General features: G+C 36.8%; 1 protein-coding gene across 2 annotated transcripts in view; it reads right to left on the bottom strand.

Moving 5' to 3' along the window:
• LOC126457241 (serine/threonine-protein kinase mTOR) overlaps nt 1-19,228 on the bottom strand; it is a 263,986-nt gene that overhangs the window by 10,978 nt on the left and 233,780 nt on the right. For both annotated transcript variants that reach the window (XM_050093384.1, XM_050093385.1), the window contains 5 exons: nt 11,593-11,902; nt 9,071-9,213; nt 5,577-5,717; nt 5,237-5,442; nt 4,904-5,051 (listed from right to left, as the gene is read on the bottom strand). In XM_050093384.1, the coding sequence (XP_049949341.1) occupies nt 4,904-5,051; nt 5,237-5,442; nt 5,577-5,717; nt 9,071-9,213; nt 11,593-11,902 (948 nt within the window). The remainder of the gene's footprint in view (nt 1-4,903; nt 5,052-5,236; nt 5,443-5,576; nt 5,718-9,070; nt 9,214-11,592; nt 11,903-19,228) is intronic.

Here is a 19,228-nt window from a genome sequence, read left to right as displayed (position 1 = left end):
AATTCGATTAGGAAATGACGCACTTAAAGTAGTAAAGGAGTTTTGCTATTTGGGAAGCAAAATAACTGATGATGGTCAAAGTAGTTAATGGAAAATCTCATATAAAGATGTGAAACAAATACTAACAAAGAGATAGAGGGGCTGGCCAGTACTTACCTCAGCTCAGTACAGCCGATAGATACACAAAAAACAGAACTGAAAATTTACGTTCCTAGCTTTCGGAACAAATGTTCCTTCATCAGGGAGGAGAGAGGGGAAAGAAAGGGAAGAAGGGAAATTGGATTCAGTTACTCACAACCCAGGTTATGAAGCAACAGGGAAAGGAAAACAGGGAGGGTAGCAAGGATGGAGGCATGGTTGCCAGAGGGATGCCAAAGATCTCTGACAACCATGCCTCCATCCTTGCTACCCTCCCTGTTTTCCTTTCCCTGTTGCTTCATAACCTGGGTTGTGAGTAACTGAATCCACTTTCCCTTCTTCCCTTTCTTTCCCCTCTCCCCTCCCTGATGAAGGAACATTTGTTCTGAAAGCTAGGAACGTAAATTTTCGGTTCTGTTTTTTGTGTATCTATCGGCTGTACTCAGCTGAGGTAAGTACTGGCCAGCCCCTCTATCTCTTTGTTAGTAGATGGTCAAAGGAGAGAGATGTAGACTGGCAATGCCAAGGACAGCGTTTCTGAAGAAGAGAAATTTGTTAATATCGAGTATATATTTAAGTGTCAGGAAGTCATTTCTGAAAGTATTTGTATGGAGTGTAGCCATGTATGGAAGTGAAACATGGACGATAAATAGTTTGGACAAGAAGAGAATAGAAGTTTTCGAAATGTTGTGCTACAGAAGAATGCTGAAGATTAGATGGGTAGATCACATAACTAATGAGGAGGTATTGAATAGAATTGGGGAGAAGAGGGGTTTGTGGCACAACTTGACAAGAAGAAGGGACTGGTTGGTAGGACATGTTCTGAGGCATCAAGGGATCACCAATTTAGCATTGGAGGGAAGCGTGGAGGGTAAAAATCGTAGAGGGAGACCAAGAGATGAATACACTAAGCAGATTCAGAAGGATGTAGGTTGCAGTAAGTACTGGGAGATCAAGAAAGCTTGCCCAGGGTAGAGTAGCATGGAGACCTGCATCAAACCAGTCTCAGGACTGAAGACCACAACAACACAACACTAGGTAAAAATGCTTCTGAAACTGTTTTAGTGTTGAAAAGATGTTACCAAGGTGATGCTTTGGGAAAAACTCAAGTGTCCAAGTGGTTTGCTCGATTTAAAAATGGCAGCATGCCAACTGATGACAAACCTCATTCTAAACGTCCATCAACTGCTCAAATCAATGAAAATATTGAAAAAATTGAAGAGCGTATGGTCACAGACCATCAACGGGCAATTGATCAATTGTCATACATTAGTGGGTTATCTTGGAGCTAGGGTCAGCAAATTTTAATGGAAGATTTGGGAATGAAAAGGATTGCTGCCAAGTTTGTTCCTCACACCGACACACATAGCCATCCTTATTAGACAGTTTTTGGCTAAAAATAGCATGGTTCCATTGCCCACACATGTTAATCATCTGACCTGGCTCCGTATGACTTTTTCTTATTTCCACACATGAAAAAGGGCACGAAAGGACACCGATTTGATAACACGGAAGAAACCAAGGAAAAAATGAGGGCGAAAAACAGTCAGCCATTTCTAAAGATCACTACAAAAAAATGTTTTGAAGAGTGGAAGCACCAGTGGGACAAACATACTAGTTGTAGTGTAGCCCCCCCCCCCCCCTACATATGTTACAACCCTCTATGTATCGCTTGCATAGGAATCGTACTTCCCATGCTCTAGTACATGAATGGAATAGAAAGAACCCCTACCTAATAACTGGTATAATGGGACGTACCCTCTGCCGGTTCTGGAGTATAGACGTCAATGTAGATCGTAAAAGGCAGTGTCATTTTAATTTCCTAAAAACTATCTTCAGCGTGCTTTACTAAGTTTAAAATCTGTTTCCAAGAAAAATAATCTTACTCTGGGATGTGTTTGATGTTATGTTCAAAATCAACCAGTATATATTTTCTCATGGTGAGAAACCGAAAAGATGTAGTTTGGATCATCAACCTGGTTCCCTGCCTTTGGTGATGCAGTAATATGTGGTCATCTCCACAGTTTTGTGTATTTCATTGTTGTGGCAGAAATGCTTCACAGAAAAATGATTTCTGAAACTTAACTGTGTACTGATTTTGATTACCAACAGAGGCACAACTAATAAGAGTACCTTGTGAGGTTTCATTAAGTAGCTGACATACATTTCTTTTATCTTATATTTCCATGATACATTATCATATTTTCACATTTTAACAATGTATTACCTTTGAAAAAAATAATTTTGTATTCACAAAAACATTTTTAATGTTAATATGCACACTGAAAACCCTATAAAAGTTTAAAGTGTGGAAGGAATATGCTTGGTTCACATTTACTCTGTTATCAACAAAATTTCATGCATTTAAGTCTCAGTTGAGATGCACCAAGGGTAAATTGTCTGCATGGGAGTGTTCATGGAAAGGTATTCACACTCACCAGCAGCCCCCATAAATTACATTGAACACTAAGCCTAATTCATGTGATGTCATACTAGGGGTTGACTTATCATCTCACCAAAATGTTTCATTAGTAAGCAGGTCACGTATGTTCTTCATGATCTGTCGAAGTTGTGAGTGGTTACTATCTAACATTATGTTCAGAGGTATGTAGAGGATAAAGAGCATAAAAAATTTCAAATTTAATTCTCAAGGTCCATTTTTATCCTACCACATGATCACAGAACATGTCAGCACAATAAATATACTGAATAAAAAATAATAATAAAAACAACAATAATAATGTGTCTCTATGGCTTAAACTGGTATGAAATGGGAAAGGTGTCAAGCCATATTAGTTAGCATTACTCAATTTGGGAATATCATGGGACACTCAAATCCCAGTACCTTATTACAATGATACTATTTCTGAAATTTAATACACTTTAGGAAGTTAAAATAAGAATGGTTTGTTTGTCATATGTCAAGGAAGTTGTAAAAGGGTTTAGAGAAAATACAGTCAAATTCCAGGAAGAAAAAGAAGTGCATATCTAAACTACACTCATACACATCACTGACATCAATAGTGGTTGTCAGGTATCAAGAAGACCAAAGCCATTGAATAGTTGTACTGTACTGATTAATATAGTTGAATTTTTTACCATGATTAATTTTAGTTTTCAAATTCTGCTTTTGGAAGTAGTTTCAGCAACATAACTGTCTGAGAATAAATAATTGCTTTCTTTTACCAACATTAGTACAATGACAAACTGATTCTAGCAAAACCCGTCAGTTGTTTCATCTCAAGTATTGCTCTGTAGTCTGTGATTTTAATCTCTTGGCAAATTTCATCATGAGACACTTCTAACATTCCTGATGCAACTCATTCTGTACCATTCTAGATGCTTATACAGTTGTGGATGAAATTCAATGATTATGGTTGAGGTGCTCCTTCTTCAGCTCTGTATCTCACTTGGCAATTGAGTTTATTAACACCCGGAAAATTTATTTTCCGATTTCTCATCCTCATCACACCATTTCAATGTCATAAAAATGAATATTTTTTTTATTACATTTGGGAGGTACATATTTTTTGTGACTTTCTCACAACGGAACTATTTGTTCTTCGCATACAGCTCACCATTGCTCTCGTGATATCTTCACATACGTAATTTGCATTTAAATTGGGAGTGACATAAGTGTCTTCAATTTATCTTTGTATAATAACAGAGAAAACAATGTACACAGTAACTAATTGATCAGATTCAGAGCAATGCTTTACTCACATTCTTCATACAGAAAAACACTGAGAAATTGCACAACATATGGCAGAGCCACAGTATTTGAATTATATGCAGAACTGCTGAATATGCTTTGAAACTGCTGAATAAGTAACATTAACACTGATTTACTGAAGGTGCAAAGCAAGACTGAGCATTTCATTGGTAAACATAATAATGGCATAGCTAAGTTCTACTTATAATTTGGCACTAACAAGGTCTTAGGCACTAGCCTAGTCAATGAGTCCTTCTCTTAGTGGAATACCAAATTTAAGTTACTGTGCAGTGGGACTTGTTCCCAAGTGACTGATGGTTCCATTCCTCAGAGTGCAGGAAACACCTTCGCATGATTCATGACTCATTCATGAGCTGAATTAGCTATGGAGATGAAAATCTGGTTACACTTCAATTAAAACATGTCTCCTCAGGCAGCACTAAGGCACACAGATTAAAGCAGCCGATCACTTACACGCCACGGAGTAACAACATTATAAGAGTAAAAAATATGGAGTGACAGGTGTTCAACAAAGTGGTACGTACTTCAGACAAGCACTTGTGTGTTACAGTTTAGGCTGTACCACTTTTGCATAGAGAAACAAGCCACAACAATGTGACTTTGCACATATGAGTAATGGGAATGCTCATTCTGTATAAAATTATCTGCAAAATAAAATCACTGCAAAGCAATAGGATGAGAGCTAATAAAATTTCTGTTGAAAACAGCAATAAAAAAAATTAGGAAAATGACACTGGAGAGGGGAGGGGGGGGGGAGGGGGGGGGGGGGGAGAACAACCCACAACCTATATATATAAAAAAAGGTCAGACAGAATATTTTAGCAATCTGAATTCGTATGGTGGTAATTTTTATTTATTTACATATCTCAAAATTGGACATACGAGAAAAGGATAAGCTAAGATAAAATTGAAAATAAGTAATTTAAAGAAGAAGTCATTACTGCAGGGACAGTACACCACTTAAAAGACTACGCTATACAAGGAACAATGCATACAATTTAAAAAAATAAAGATTTGGTGTAAATATTTTACCTCCATTGCATTAATCAGCATGCGAGTAAGCCTAAATGGAATCTTCTCTGGGAACTTTTCTCTTGTCATTGCTACTTCAAAACAATCTCCAAAATCTATATGCAAAATTTTCCCACTCAGCCGATCTAACATCAAATTTGAAGGATGCCTGAAAATTAAAAGAATAGAATAGAAAATATTTAGTATTTGGTAAAAAAGGGAAAACAATAATTCTAATAATACCACAATAAATATACAAATAGCAAAAGAACTCAAGTGGGCCTCTTTAAAAGTAATCACCATTATTTGCAAATAATGAAAGTTGGTTTGTATTAGAACCAGATTTTTCTTTACCTGTCTCCTAAGCCCAGTATGTAACCAACCATTGACATGACAGCAAGGGAGCGAGTATAATTTGTACGTCTATCAAACCACACTTCTGATGACGGTGATTTAAGCCAGAGAAGTCGTGATAAGTCATCTCCTTGTGTGTGCTCTAAAGCGTGTTCAAACACTTCCACTTTTTGCATCAGTGTTAGGTGGTCATAATCTGGTGCCATCTATAATTATAACAAGGTATTAATTATATTTTCTAATGTACAGCAGTTAACAAAATTGGTACTGCTACAGATAATTTTAAACGATCTATATCATTAGATAGTTCAAAATGTATTCTTTACTAAAGTGTATTTACCCGAAGCATAATTCTGTGTTCAATGTTTAATAATATTTTCTTTTTCTCTCTATAATCCCTTATAAGTGTGTGAAGCGTATCACAGTGAGGCACCCAGCCAATCAGTCCACTGTTTGTTGATAATGGGATCACAGCATACCTCTGTTGGGAAAAGAACATTTTTTTGTGTGAAAACAAATTTATTCATCAGCCTTAAAAGCTATTGTATATACTGATAAACAGTCAATAGATTACTAAACAACAATCAGCAGCGACCACTTCATGACAAGCTTTGTAAAATAATGTGAATTAAGATAGCTTGGTTAACCACGCAGAGCAGGCACTGAATAGTAAACAGGCAATTTAAAAGTAGGCTGTTGGATCCTCCCACCACCATCACAATTTTCCGTTATTAAGTAGTATGAGAACAAGGCAACTGGTTTTTGAGTACAACAGTGTTTTTCTAGTGAGTACATTCTATCCCTTATTTGATTCCTAAAGCCTTGCTATGGTTGCCATAAAACTTCCCCAGTAATCAATCTAGCCCCTGCATGAGTGATAGCCTGAAACTCACTTCTCAGTACGCCATGACTATAATCTAGCTGAGATCATATAAAAACTTTGTAACACTGGAGCAGACTTGCTCAGTTTGCTACCCAGGACTTGTGACTAAGGCAGTCCAAAGTGTTAAAAACCATCAGGGAACTTGCTTCCAGGACATTAAGGTGTGATAACCATTACAGCTTTGACTCAAATATGAGGTCCACAAATCTCACCAAAACATTAAAACTTGCAATGGTGTCCTTATGCTGGACAGGTGAAGTAAAAACACAGCAATAATGATTCAAATCAATATCAAACAATGGAAACTCTAGGTTGGAATACCAACAATGTAAGCAAAAGATAGATTGCTACTTATCATAAAGCTGATGCATTAAGTTGCAGACAGGCACAGCTAGAAGATACTTACACACTAGCTTCTAGCCACAGCCTTTGTCAGAAAAAGATAAACACACACACATTCATTCCCACAAGCAAGGACACCCTTGCACACGACTGCCATCTCCGGCAGCTCAGACCAGCAATCTATCTTTTCTTTACATCGTTACAATCAATATAAACTAACTTATCTGTCAAAAATCTATAAAACCAGTATGTTCAGCCCATTCCTCCAAGTTCTTCCTTCCACCTCCAGATTCCTTAATTATTCATCTTTGTCTTCTGGATGATGGATCTAAGGAATTTCATTTCTGATACCTCAAGTCTCAATGCCTCTCTCTTGTGAGTTGTACCTGAGGAGTTTCTGTGGCATTGTTGTAAGATGAACAATACTCTGAAAAACTGCCCACTAAGATGGATCAATGCACTGGAATTCTTAATGTTGATGTTACACTATTTACGCCAAAGGGATAATTTTACAATACCTCCTCCAGGAACACCATTCTCCCATTCAATTCTGTTAGACAGAACTTTGTCACCTCTGCACCTAAAGAAATATTGAGAGAGGAAAACCAGTATGACTGTAAGAAAATGACAATGGTAACTAATTTCATGGCACTGTCTGCAAGTGTTCGATGCTGTCTTTGTAAGAAAGTCTGTTGTCTAACTGTCCCCGGCAGGTTCAGGTTGTCAACAATGGATTGAAACCTACAGACCTCACACTTAGAATGGTTAAGTAACTTCCTGGGTCTAGTTTCCATATGAAGGTTTTGAGGAGGCTCCCTGTAGCAATTGGAAATGCCTTGTGACATTTTTCTTTGGGGGTACATTAAGGACCGTATTTATGTACCCCTAGAGCTGAGAACACTGGAACAGCTCAGAGAATGCATAAATGCTGCTGTGATGACTGCTGATAGGATGTTCCTACATAAGGTACAAAACAAACTTGACTACCACCTGGGCATTTTGTATGATCAGAGGAACACTCATATGACATTTGTAGAGTGCAAAATGGAAACTTGGTAAGTTTATAGTTCTGTTCTTGCATCTGTCATATTTTTACATGATACTTCGAAAAATATAGAGATTTCAAAATGAATTAATCATTTATAGTAGCACTGTGTGTGTGTGTGTGTGTGTGTGTGTGTGTGTGTGTGTGTGTGTGTGTGTGAAGAAAGATTCTATGCCAGTTAAAAGGGCTGCTAATTAATATTGCTAGGTAATCCAATTTACACGTATCCTCTCAGTGTGATAATATTTACATACAGTTCCAAATACTGAGTAGCCAGCCATTCCTTATCTATGTTGCCTTGATAGTTATCAGATTTTTCAATTATTGCCATGTACTGAATTTTGACATTCCTACAGCTTCAGCTATTTCATATGCCTTTAATTGCTGATCGTCCAATAACACATTGTGTACTTTTTCGATGTTTTCATATCTGCTTGCAGTTTTGGGCTGTCCTTCATGTAGATTATATTTTTAAGAATAATACACCCTTGTTTGAATTCATCTGCATTGAAGGAGATTCCATTGGCAGTTAACGGTTCATGAAAAAGATCTTCATGATGGCGGTTTTCAGGTTTACACATTTGAATGAAACACACACACAATATGACTACTTTAGAAAAAGCTGTATAAACAAAACTATTCTGCAGATATAGTTGAAATTTAACAAATATACAGTTTACCACCATGTTACCCACATGGTATGCTGTTTAGAAATTACCTTTTGCTGTGCCTACTCTAGAAGCCCCCTCCACACAATACTATTATGGTAATTTTTCCACTGTCCTGAGCATTTTCCTAATTCAACAGTAGAATTTTCTTTAATGTCAAAACCATGTTACATTCTATTTTTATTACTGTCCCTTGCCTTGGGCAGGCATTTTTAAGCCTGCAGCTTTGAATGATTTCTAATTGCTCAAGCACCTTCATTTTCTTTTATTCAAATATTAAGAAAGTTTTTGTCACTATTAGAATCTTCACTTTCCCTTATTATTAACAGCTTTTTTTCTTGGACACTGTTCACTTTCACAACTTATCACACTCCAGTTTAGTGACAAGTATATCATAAAAAAATTCAGAGAGCTTGACTGATTTTGTTTTCAGTATTTTTCATCCTGTTATTGCACCCCTTATTTCAACAGCATCAGCAATGGATGAGCAACTCAGTTTGAAAGAAAACAATAGACACTAGGCTCATATTCAGAGTGAGCAAAGTTCAGACCCCCACCAGCTACCTGTATTAAGGTTCAACTTCTTTCCATGACAAGTTGCTAGTTGAAGAAATCTTGATACTCATATGGAGTGATTTATAGGAACTCCTTTCATTTATTATTAAAAATCATGCTTTACACTTGGTTTTAATGCCATAAAAGACTAGCAATCTTTGTTTATAGTATATTTCATGATTTCTTAACTGTCCACTACCTTCATTTGTCTCTTGGACATAACTCTTTCTTCCCCTTGTCCCCTTGATAATTTTCCACAATACTACATTCTGTGTTCAGTATCTTCTTAATAAGAACTAACATGCTGTCCACAAGATATAGAAAGGAAATACTGCACTTACCTGTATTGTAAGATTCCTGCGGAATGTATCAGGATCATTCAGCAACAGTGTATTAACAAGACCGAAAAGCTGCATTACACGTTCATCCTGTCTTAAGTCTTCATGACCTTTCAGTAGGAACATATAATCTTTTCCATTACTGCCTGAAAAATTGAGAAACAAACATGTAAATTTAATGAGAGCCTTCAGTTGCCAGAACGTATGACTTTTACAGGAAGCATACGGTTTGTCAGTAATTTCAAACCAGAGAAATTATTTAAGAAATTTATGCTTTTTATGAAAAGTACATAAACTATTGTCTGTTAAACTGTTAGGAATAATGATTGACCAGAAACTTAGCTGGGATAAACATATCACATACGTCTGTACTAAACTTGCACGTGCCATGTTCCTACTTTATAAACTTAGGAATAATGTCTGCCAAAACTTACTGCTGCTTTCATATTTTGCTTATATCCACCCCCATCTTTCATATGGTATTCTGCTCTGGGGAAATTCTCCCAATTCAGTATCAATTTTCAGATGGCAAAAAAAAAAAGCTCTTCGATGTACAGTGGGTTTATCCCCTAGGGATACATGCAGGGAACATTTCAAAAAACTTAACATCATGACAGTTCCTTGTTTGTATATCTATTATTGCTTATTACACGTAAAAGAAAACATAGCTCAATATCCCCTTAGGTCCTCTGTCCACACCCATAATACAAGACAAAACCACACAATTGATCTGCCATAGTCTAGATTGTCCAAGATACATAATAGTTATAAATATGTAGGCTCGAACTGTTTAATATGCTGCCTAAAATTGTACAAACAGTATCTAAAAATAAATTTAAGACAACATTGGGTCAATGGCTCAGAGGTAAAGCATTTTACTCAGTTGATGAATATTAAGATTGTAATATGGCAGATTTGCTGTTTTAACATAGAGAAAGGTACCTAAATTTAGAAAAACAATATCTAACATATGGGCATAATAGACCTATTTCCAGTGCTCTATATTTGTATCAATATCTTAGGATAATGACATAGTGTTATCAACATGTCTATGATAATGACATAATGTCATCAACATGAATACTCCCTGCTTAATAAAAATTTGTATAATGTTTTTTTTTATTGTAAAATTAACAATATATAAAATTCCAAATGTGTGCTAGTGTACTACACTAACATTCATATGATTTATATATACATTGTTATGAGAATATAACCATCTTTATACTGTAATTGAACTTACTGACAAAGCCCATTGTATAAGAAAATACTGAACGGCTAATAAAGATTCTTATTCTTATTGCATTAACAGCAAAGACATCTAAGTAACAATAACAATGAAATCATGATGATTAACACAATGAGGACTTTATTACTGTGTTTGAACCTTTAAAAGTGATATCTTCGAAAAATGCCAAGAACAAGTACCTGAACTGTGCACATTACATGAGTGAGTGCACATTAAATGCGTGGATAGAACAATACTTTAGTCTTCTAAGACAATTTATAATGTCTTCAATAACATTCAAGAGTCTTAACATGCAGACCATGAAATAAAAAAGTGTCTAGTCAAAACTGAAAATAACATAGCAGAGACTTCTGTAGACAGCATAGGTAAAGCTGTTATTAACCAAAAGGCTGGTTTGAATGCCATAATGCTTCACTAGGCATGCACCTGTTGGTGGTGATATGTCCTTGCCTTCCTCTGACCTTTTATTTGATTTACCCAGTTAAGGCTTAACATGGATTCCCAAACTACAGGACAGATTCATATTTTTCATATAAGCAAGTCACTGCCAGAGGTGAAAGAAGTATAACAACACTGACTGAGGTTTGAAACCTTGGGCCTTTGAATTTGCAGTCTTTTACCCACAAAGCCCCCAAACCACATGTACTATATAAATAATTTTTGTGAGAGTTACTTTTAGTTTCAAGAATCTCTGGATTGTGATCAGTTGGTGCACAGGGTGGGGGAAGGTAATGACAAACTACTTCAGAAGGAAATTCCTAAGATCAGCATATAACCTAGTCTATTGTCTCAGAAATGCAGTAAATAACACAAAGTAACAAGTACACCAACACCATTCTCCAAGGAATTTTCAGTCAGTTATCCAGAGTGGTGAAATGGAAACTGTTTTGGTGTTTGTAGGATCTTCTATTTTACATACATGAATAAATCATTTTGTTAATCATCTGCAAATTAACTAGTGTGTGTGTGTGTGTGTGTGTGTGTGGAGGGGGTTGAATCTGCTCAACTCACTTTGAAGTGTATTACAGAGTGTGTATGTGAGACACAATTATTGTGATCCATATTTTAGATCACAAAGTTAAGAGGAGCCGTAGCGAAGTTCTAGGGGCTTTTTCAACAATCTCTCACATTAACACAAACACAACACTACACTGCCAATATTTTCCAAAGGATTACAGACAGTCCTTGATGGTCACTAAATCTTTAAATAGCAAACATTCATTTATCCCTGAAGGAAATCATATAAAATTGCTTTCTGTTGGAGGAAGTAAATTACCTCTGATGCATAGTTTACGAGGTCGCTGCTTTGACGTGATGACTTGTAAGGAACTGTTTATGTAAGCAATGCGTACTATTGGCTGATTGGGCACATATGAGCCAGGCACAGCAAGTTCCTGGTCGCGACACAGAAGCAACTTATGGCTCACATACTGAAGTTCAAGGCTTGTAAGTTGAGGTAACTGGCGAGAGATGCGCCTGAATACATGATAGTACAGGTCCCAGGCCTGGTTTAAGTCACGCACATTGCCTGAAACTTTGTACCGGTGGCACCACTCTTGTGCTTCCATTAGGTCTCTTCCATAAGCCTGAAAAAGAAATGTAGAGAATGCCTTGTAACAAGATGAAAAGATTTCAAATTTTGTAGTTTTGTTGTATTATGTAATGACTACTAAAACGTTGCACTAAAAAAACAGTTGGGCTACACAGTGCAACACTGAAGTAAAGCAAGCAATATTAGAGTCACATAATTTGCAAAACATTTCAGTCAAGGACCGTAACAGGGAAATATCTCCATAAATGTTTACATATTAACTATAGATTTTTTTCAGTGTCTAAGTAAGAAGGCAAACAATACATATAGAACTGAATTTGAAACTAAATATATCCTGAAATGAAACAACCATGATGCAAACTATAACTCCTGTCCAGTGCAATAATATATGGGAATTATAATTGTGACTGATGACACAGACAACAGAAAATACTCTGACAACATAAAGAAGATTTAGTGCATACTATAATATTTGTAAGATGCTAACTGATTATGAACAGACAGAGACATTATGAACAGACAGAGACATACAATGAAATTAATTTTAACCATGAGCATCAGCATACTTGGGGAGGAAGAAAAAAATAGAAATAGTAAAAGAGTACGGATGGTGTTCAGAAAGAGTAGGAAAGACAAGATCAGTGTTACTAACAAGCATGATTAGAGAAATCATTAGTTTGAGGTATTTTAATACAGGCAGTTTCTTTCCTGCTTTTAGATGGGAATGGGACAATGAAGCTTGAACCCTCAATATCAGTGTTCAGGCCAGCAAGTTGGGAAGAGGGGGTGATAAACGCTGCCTCACTCTTGTAACATTGACGATAGTGAAATAAAAAAACAAGGAAGCTAAGGGTTTAATGTCCCATTGGAAACAAAGTCATTAGTGATAAAGAGTACAAATTTAGAACGGAGAAGGGAATTGGTCATGCCATTCTCAGAGGAACCATTTCATAATTTACCTTAAGCAATTTATGGAGATCACACAATACCTAAATATCAATGAGTCGATAGAGATAACTGCCATCTTCCCAAATGTCATATATTAGTATACGCCAAAGGCAGAGTACAAGCACACAGAAAACCACATGAAGTGATGAATCCTGTTTGCCAAAGGTTACTGTTCAGGCAGGCATAGCCTCACGTGGAGGATGTTTATCTGGAATGAAATGAGGTGTCTGACACACTGATCAGCCAGAACATTATGACCACCAGCCTACTGTTGATATAAACCCTTCCTGGCAATAGCATAGTCACCTGGCGAGGAATGAGTGCTAGTCAGACACAAGCTCACTGTGTGTAGTATCAGTGAGCGTGCTGTCTCTGTGTAGAATGGGCAAGGCACACAATGTATCTGAGTTTGACCGAGGACAGATTGTGATGGCCTAGATGCTTGGCATAAGCATTTCAAAAAATGCTTGACTTGTAGGGTGTTCCAGAAGTGCTGTGGTGAGTGTCTTCAACATGTGGCAAAACCAAGGTGAAACCTGTCTAGATGTTGTGGGGTTGGGCAGCCATCCCTCATTACAGATGTCGGATGTCATTAGGCAGGGCAGACTGGTAAAACAGGGCAGGCAGTGTGAACTGTGGTGGAACTAACATCAGACTTTAATGCTGGGCAGAACACAAGTGTATCCGAACAAAAAGTGCATCCAACACTCCCAACAATGGGCCTCCACAGCTGACTACCCATGCATGTGCCAATGTTAACACCGCAACTTTGGCAACTACAGCTGCAACAGGCACGTGACCATCAGCACTGGGCATTGGTGCAGTGGCAGAGCATTGCATAGTCTGATAAAGCCTGATACCTTCTTCATCATGCCGATGAGAGGGCGCAAGACCGTCGTCTTCCAGGGGAACAGCTCCTTGACATCTGCACTACTGTGGGATGGAAACAAGCCGGCAGTGGCTCCATTATGTTCTGGCGAACATTCACATGGGCATCCAAGTGTCCAGTAGAGCTCTTGCAAGTCACCATGAGGGACAAGGGGTATCATGCAATGGTTGCAGACCATGTACACCCCTATGTGATGATTATTTGCTGGCAGCAGTAACATTTCCCAACAATATAATGCATCATGTCACAAGGCCTGAAGTGTGATGGAGTGGTTCGAGGAACACAGTGCGAGTTGCAATTGATGTGCTGGGCCTCCAACTCACCAGATATGAACCCGATTGAACACATCTGGGATGTGATTGAACATGGCATCAGAGGGTGTTGAGGGTACATTGGTACTATTTCTGAAGCACCTAGGAAAATGTGGAAGTATGACATTCCTATAATGTATGTACAATAGTGAAATAAAATGAAACGAATCAAGGCAAATCATTAACTAAGGCAGTTTCATTACGTTTAGGTGTACGGCTAAAATTAATTCTTTTTTATACTGTGGGCATTCATCAAGAGAGAAGGCCAACAATGTCATGACTGCTTTATATGCACAACATAGAGATTCTTCATCATTAATACATATGATGCAACCAAAAACAATATTTTCTCTGCCATAATAGCTCTGATAGCAATCCACTGTGTCTCGCATATGACACTGTGGGGAAATGACTGATAGAAAATAACGAAAATATGCTTGTACATAGAGAATGGTTGTTATCTTTAAACTGTGCAAAGGAAATTATTCATAAAAAAAAGTTTGTGCATACATAGCTCCTTCTCCAACCAAAATATAATAAATTCAGGCAAACATGACGTCATTATGACTTGTAGATGCTGTATGGAAGACTACTGAATCCATTTGGAAGCTATCGCTGCTTTTCTTTCTTTGAAAGTTCGATTCTGGCAACTTTACAAAAACTGTCTAGCAATACAGTTTGTGAATAGTAAATTAGTGTTAACAGTTGTTACATCATTGTGGCTCAGTTGGTTAAGTGCTGTCATACAAAGGTAGAGGTACTCTATTTGAACCTACTGTGATTTCAACATTTTTTTCTTTATCTGAAAAATAAAGCAAAGCTGCACCACAGTATGGAGTCCACATTAAAGTCGATGAGTCAGTTCTGAGATCGGAAGTAGTTAGCCAGGGCATACCATGAGTAACAGGACTATTCTGGTGCCAACAGTATTTACTTATTATAATGTCCTTTACATGGACATTCTTACTTTGCAAACTACAACTGACATGCATGGAAGTGAGTACTTCCCACTTTATCACAGAATAGTGTTTCTTCCCATTTCATTCACGTATGGAGTATTGGAAGAATGATTACTTAAACAGCTCTGTGCACACTGTATTTGTCTAAAATTGTCTTTGTGATATGTACAAAGCAATTATGTAGAGGGCTGAAGAATATCTGCAGATTCTTCACTTAATACTGGTTCTTGAAACATCCCATAATCGTAATCTGATGATAGTGACTCTAGCAGCAACATTCCTTCTGCTCACTGCATTGTATTGCAACAACATTAATTTAATTTGACAGTCATTTATACATCTAAACATCACTTTTTTAAGATTGCCATCTCTATAAAGGGCTTTCATGAACCATTGTTACTTCCACGTGAAATACAATGATCTGTACTAGGCGCACAGTCTTAGGCTGGTACGACCTGTTGTCAGGCATAAGCATTCCTCCTCAATATGCTTGCTTCACAAGATGATGCCAATTTCCACTTTCTTTCTCACTCAGGACTTCCATGAACCGAGTGACCTCCTTGTTGGCAACATGCTGTCGATCTTGTGCTTATCGATCTCTGTTTAAGAAGTCCCCAACTTAAGTGTTTTCATCAATATGATGTTAAAAGTTTTTTATTTAGCATAACTTTATAAAGAATTGTCAATAGTAAATCTCACATTAGAACATGAATATCCTTTCAATATGGTTTCATCACAAAAGACTTTTGCTTCCGTGTTTTATCTACACCACTGGACATGACTGGAATGAAGAGTGCATTTGTGTGTGTCAGCACTCAACCACTCTCTCTGTGACTGATGCTTTGTATACTGTGGAGAGACAAGTACAGCTAATTGCTGTTGTAAAGAAACAAAAATAATTAATCATTTCAGATTTTTTAAATAGGCAACATTTAAATTGTTTTAATTTAATATTTTGATCAATATAAAGAGAGTGTCAGCAAGAGTAATTTATTCATTTTTGCTTGTTGTGTTTCATATGCTTTCCCGTATTTTATACTTTCCTGCATTTTAACACTTTTTTGAGTCAGTCTGCTGAAAAGTGTAAAAAGGGGGTTTCACTATATTTGATAAAGGTCCCATACATTTGAGCAATATTCTAAAATGGGATGCACAAGTGTTTTGTATGCGATCTCTTTGGTAGATTCCATCTTGAATGGTTTTTGGAGAAAACTGCTTTACAAATCTAAAATTAGTTTCCTTTCTGATTTGAGTCTTCTATTTTTTCGAAGATTGCACTCTCTAATCTCAAACAAGCTATTACATAGCAATCAAGTGTTACTGGAAACTTTCTGGAGTGTATATGTTATCAAATGTGGGTTCAAATGGCTCTGAGCACTATGGGACTTAACATCTGTGGTCATCAGTCCCCTAGAACTTAGAACTACTTAAACCTAACTAACCGAACGACATCACACACATCCATGCCCGAGGCAGGATTCGAACCTGCGACCGTAGCAGTTGCGCGGCTCCGGACTGAGCGCCTAGAACTGCGAGACCACCGCGGCCGGCCTATCAAATGTGGGGCACAGTTAAATTATTTCAGGCATTGGTCTTCTAATCCTTTAAAAAGATGTGATGCTTCAACTTGTGCAAGTCGGCTAATGTGAGAAACTCTTTCAACACGTTTCTCTCACTTACCTATGAAAGCCATTCTCGATTAGTACCACTATGAAGGCTTACAGTAACTAATATTCTTCCGATTTTAGAACTAACTTATTGAATTTAACAGACTCTGTACCACAGTGCAATTGGTGGCATATTTACATAAAAGCTGAATCCAAGTACGTTTGAACAGAGAACATCTACCTTCATACGACAGTACTTAATTGACTCAGCCCAGATGACTTAACAACTGTTAACACCAATTTAACATTGAAAAACCATAATGTTAGATACTTTTTGTAATGTTGCAGGTTCTCACTTACAAAGAAAGGAAAGACAGCAATAGCTTCCAAAATTGCAATGAATATACCAGTTGAATATATATGAATATTAATACTAAACAGGATATAAAATCTATTAAATCTGAGATCAAGAGGGTAATCAATAAGTCAAAAATTGATTATTTTAGGACACTCCTCAGAGACATTCACTGGAGCGATGTTTACAGTGCTCATGGGATGAATGAAAACTATAACACTTTTGCTAATAAAGTGCTTACTTTATTTGAACACTTTTTTCCCCCAAAACCAACTGAGGTTAGAGGAAAGTCTACAAAGAAGCCATGGATTACTCATGAAATAGAGGTATCTTGTAAAACAAAAAGAAAACTGTATCTGTCAATCTGGAACAGTTCTGATGTTGATGCTATAGCACATTACAAGAAATACTGCAAAATATTAAAGACTATAATGCAGACATCAAAGCAAATATATTACAAGGGAAAGTTAGTCATAACAGATAACAAAATAAAGACAATATGGAATATAGTGAAGGAGGAGACGATAGAACTAGACATGAAGAGGGACAAATAGCATTAAGAGTACATGATACATTGGTGACAGATGTGTGTAGTGTTGCAGAACTTTCTAGCAAACATTTTATAACTGTTACTGAAAAGATGGGGTTGTCAGGTTCTGTAGATGCTGCTATGGAATACCTCGGACCAGACATTTCAAGTGACTTCCATAATATGAATTGACCCTCACTACCCCAGCAGAAGTAACGTCCATCATACAATCTTTAAAATCAAAAACATCTAGTGGGTATGATGAAATATCAACAAAGTTAACTAAAGAGTGTTATTCTGAGTTAAGTATTTATCAGTGGAATAATTCCTGAATGGTTGAAATATGCTGAAGTTAAGCCACTGTTTAAGAAAGGAGATAAAAAAGTATCATCAAATTTCTGTCCAATTTCACTTTTGCCAGCATTCTCAAAAATTTTTGAAAAGGTAATGTACTGATAAAAAAGTATCATCAAATTTCTGTCCAATTTCACTTTTGCCAGCATTCTCAAAAATTTTTGAAAAGCTAATGTACTATCAGCTTTATAACCATCTTATCACAAATAACATACTGTCAAAGTCGCAGTTCGGAATTCTAAATGGCTCTCATATTGAGAAGGCTATCTACATTTACAGTGTAAATGTACTTAATCCATTAGACAAAAAATTGCAGGCAATTGGTATATTTTGTGATCTGTCAAAGGCATTTGACTGTGTAAATCACAATATCCTTTTACGTAAATTAGAATTTATGGTGTAACAGGAAATGCTGCAAAATAGTTCAAATCTTATATCTCTGGCAGGAAACAAAGGGTGTTATTGGGAAATAGAGATGTATTAAGCTATCAGGCATCATCCAACTGGGAACTAATTACATGTGGGGTCCCACAAGATTTAATCTCAGGGCCCTTACTTTTTCATGTGTATATCAATGACCTTTCATCAGTGACATTACCAGATGCCAAGTTTGTTTTGTTTGCTGATGATACAAACATTGCAATAAATAGCAAATCAAGTGTAGTCTTAGAAAGATCGGCTAATAAAATATTTGTGGACATTAAACACTAGTTCCTAGCCAACTGTTTGTCACTAAACTTTGAAAAAACACACTACATGCAGTTCAGAACTTGTAAGGGGTGTCCCACGAGTATATGCCTAACATACGATGACAAGCAGATAGAAGAAGTGGACAGAGTTAAATTCTTGGTATTACAGCTTGATAATAAATTCAACTGGGAGGAGCACACCACAGGACTGCTGAACATCTTAACAATGCGAATTGTGTCAGACATAGGGGCCATAAAAATGAAAAAGCTGACCTAATATGCATACTTTCATTCCATAATGTCATATGGTATTATTTTTTGGGGGCAATTCATCGAGCCAAGCTAAAGTTTTCTGGACACAAAAACATGCAATAACAGTTACATGTGGTGGGAACTCAAGAACATCCTGCAGCAGAAGCCTTTTTAGGAACTAGGGATACTAACTACTGCTTCTCAATATATTTATTCCTTAATGAAATTCAAAGTATAATCTTCACAAGGATTTAAAGTCATTACTCTTGTACAAAAAGGTGTGCATTATTCAGGAACACACATTTTCAATAACTTGTCAGCAACCATAAAAAGCTTAACAACCATTGAATTTTTTTTTAAATTTTAAATTCAGTACATTAATGCGATCTTAGTAAATGAATGTTTGTAAAATGACGATCGTTCCACTTGGGACCTGTGGAAGGTACATTAGCTTATTTGTTTCAGTT

The sequence above is a fragment of the Schistocerca serialis genome, chromosome 2 (assembly GCF_023864345.2).
Source record: "Schistocerca serialis cubense isolate TAMUIC-IGC-003099 chromosome 2, iqSchSeri2.2, whole genome shotgun sequence".
Taxonomy (NCBI): domain Eukaryota; kingdom Metazoa; phylum Arthropoda; class Insecta; order Orthoptera; family Acrididae; genus Schistocerca; species Schistocerca serialis.
The sequence above is the reverse complement of the archived record's forward strand: the minus strand, read 5'-3'. Positions and strand labels throughout refer to the sequence as shown.